Below are 2,631 nucleotides of genomic sequence, written 5' to 3' on the forward strand. Positions count from 1 at the left end.
AATCCGCCTGCCTCGGCCTCCCAGAGAGCTAGGATTACAGGCGTGAGCCACCGGGCCCAGCCTTATTTTCCTATTTTCTTAATATTTTCACTCAAAATAGCTACCACTACAAGGTGGCAAGAAAAATAAAAATAGATTACTTCTATTGATCTTTTAACATTTATTTTTACATACTGTCTACTCAGAAGCTCAGAGTTATATATTAAATGATGATCAAATTAATTCAAATAACTGTTTTAACATTTCAATATTTTGAATGACCATGGGCTGCTGATTACAAGGTGCAATGCACAATTTACAGAAATGTACACATCAGCCCTATATAAAAAATTATACTCATATATACACAAAGCACATAGTAACAGCAATAATTTTTTTTTCTTTCTTTCTTTTTTTTTTTTTAGAATTCTCTCTCTCTGTTGCCCAGGCTAGAGTGCAGTGCAGTGGCATCATCATAGCTTACTACAACCTCAAACTCCTGGGCTCAAGTGATCTTCTCACTTCAGCCTCCCAAGTAGCTGTGACAACAGGCATGCGCCACCATGCCCGGCTATTCTCTTCTACATTTTGTAGAGAGACAGGATCTTGCTATGTTGCTCAGGCTGGTCTTGAACTCCTGGCCTCAAGCAATTCTCCTGCCTGTGCGTCCAAAAGTGTTCACATTACAGGTGTGAGCTACTGCACCTGGCTAACAAGTATAATTTTTATAAAGCTTTAGGTAAAAACATAAAATTTGGTCCAAGGCAAGAGAACCAGGGTAGTATAATAATCCATCCCTGCTTTGGTTAGGAAACGGAGCTACTAAAGACAGGCAATGACAGGTCGGAGGTGGGCATGCCTCCAGTAATGGAACTTTCTCCACTCCGGCTGGTGCTTCCTACAGGTTAAACCAGAGCCTATACTCTGACAAAGATAAAACCACTTGTAGGCAACCCTGGGTGTTGTTCAAAGAAGGAAAATAAATGCAGTTCAGTGGGAGATTATGTGGAAAATATATTTTTCTCAAAATGTACACCAGGGAGAAGGAAGTATTTTGAAGAAATATGAGCGAAAACATATTTCACTCTGTAAATCAAGATGTGAAAAATGGTCCTCTAACATGAAAGAATAATTCTTGCATTAAATTGCTACTTTTATACTTGCTTTTATTCTTTGTACTTACTGTAAGTGGTCTATTAGCCTGGCACTGCGCTTCCCAAAACAGTGCTTTAACATGTGAAAAAATACATCGTAGTTAACAGGCGTTAAGTTTTCTGTAAATAAACCTCTACGAGGCCTCATTTGAATAAAATACAGCTTTTGTTCTATTGGTTTTAATGATTCCTGGAAAGAAGGGAAAGTAAACTGTGTCAGTCACAAAGTATTGCCAGAGTAAAACATTGTTCACTTATTCCTTCAAGTCACCTGTTGGAAGACAGAATCACCACAGGCCCTGAGTGTCTCTGGATTTTCTTACTGGGCATTCCAAGAATGCAACGCCCTAACTGCTCTTTACCTGGGCCATTTCTCAGAGTTGTCTGCAGTGAGCAGCCTTGAGGGATGAGATAATGTCTCCCTCCAGGAAAAAGAGCAGGCTTGTTTAATGTTTGCTATAAAAGAGGTGGATTCCCCCAGCTCTGTGTTCCTCAGCTGCAATGCAAACCCACCACATGCAAGGGACCCAACTGAGCCGTACCACACCACTCCACGGCAAGGGGGCCAAATAAAGTCCTTGTCAGATCTAGGAGCCTGTGTTTTTGGCCAGCATCCAAGAAATAATAACAGCTTGTTAACTTGTAAGTAGGGTAAAATCAAATCCCAACCATGACATTAACATGTACTGCTTCCCTGCTATATTTGAGGCATAATACACCAGACCCTAAGGATAAAAAAAATGATTAACTTAAAATTTTTAATTGAATATTTAAAAAGAAGAAAGTCTTTTTAAACAAATTGGATAAAAATGAAGCTAATGTGCTCTAGAAAAACCATTTTAGAGCTTCTATAGCAATTATGAACATGCTGATATCTAAAGTACATGTGAAATGTCTAAATAGAATTCTCTCATGAAACATGACATTTGGTTAGTTCATCTTCATCCCTAAAAGTTTATATATTTAAGTTGGCCAAAAACTTTTTTAGCTTTTGATTTTCTCATTCAAAAAATAAGAAAGTGAATTATACACAGGATTATTCATTTTAGAACATTTGGCTAAGTCCCTAATAGTATCCAAGGCAAAAATGCAATACACCTATTTTTTGAGATTACATAAATTATGCTATATAAATAGTCAAACAGAACTAAAATCATAATGACTCATCACTCTAAAACCAAACCACCAAAAGAAAATTGATACTTTTCTTTTTCCTTTAGCAGCAAGAGTGAGCAAAAACACAAAGTAAGCAAAGAGGATCGTCAGACTGAACTGCTATGCTGGGATTAGGCCATCATTAGCATTAAATTCTAAAGTAGAACTTCTGAATTGAGTTCAGAAGTTTTTTGTGAAACGTCAGCTATTTTATTAGAATTTCACAAGTAGCTCTGAGATAAACTAAATAGAGGACCACATTATAACATCATCATTTTGTATTCTTTAGATAGAAAGGGAAAAAAACCGAAGAAGCAAAAATAAAAGCCCCAATTTCTGGGTA

General features: G+C 37.1%; 1 protein-coding gene across 1 annotated transcript in view; it reads right to left on the bottom strand.

Moving 5' to 3' along the window:
* TFB2M (transcription factor B2, mitochondrial) overlaps positions 1 to 2,631 on the bottom strand; it is a 28,953-nt gene that overhangs the window by 1,556 nt on the left and 24,766 nt on the right. Inside the window, exon 6 of the mRNA XM_012644365.1 lies at positions 1,163 to 1,323. Coding sequence (XP_012499819.1) covers positions 1,163 to 1,323 — 161 coding nt within the window. The remainder of the gene's footprint in view (positions 1 to 1,162; positions 1,324 to 2,631) is intronic.

This window comes from Propithecus coquereli, unplaced genomic scaffold (genome assembly GCF_000956105.1).
Source record: "Propithecus coquereli isolate 6110/MARCELLA unplaced genomic scaffold, Pcoq_1.0 Scaffold210, whole genome shotgun sequence".
In the NCBI taxonomy this organism is placed as follows: domain Eukaryota; kingdom Metazoa; phylum Chordata; class Mammalia; order Primates; family Indriidae; genus Propithecus; species Propithecus coquereli.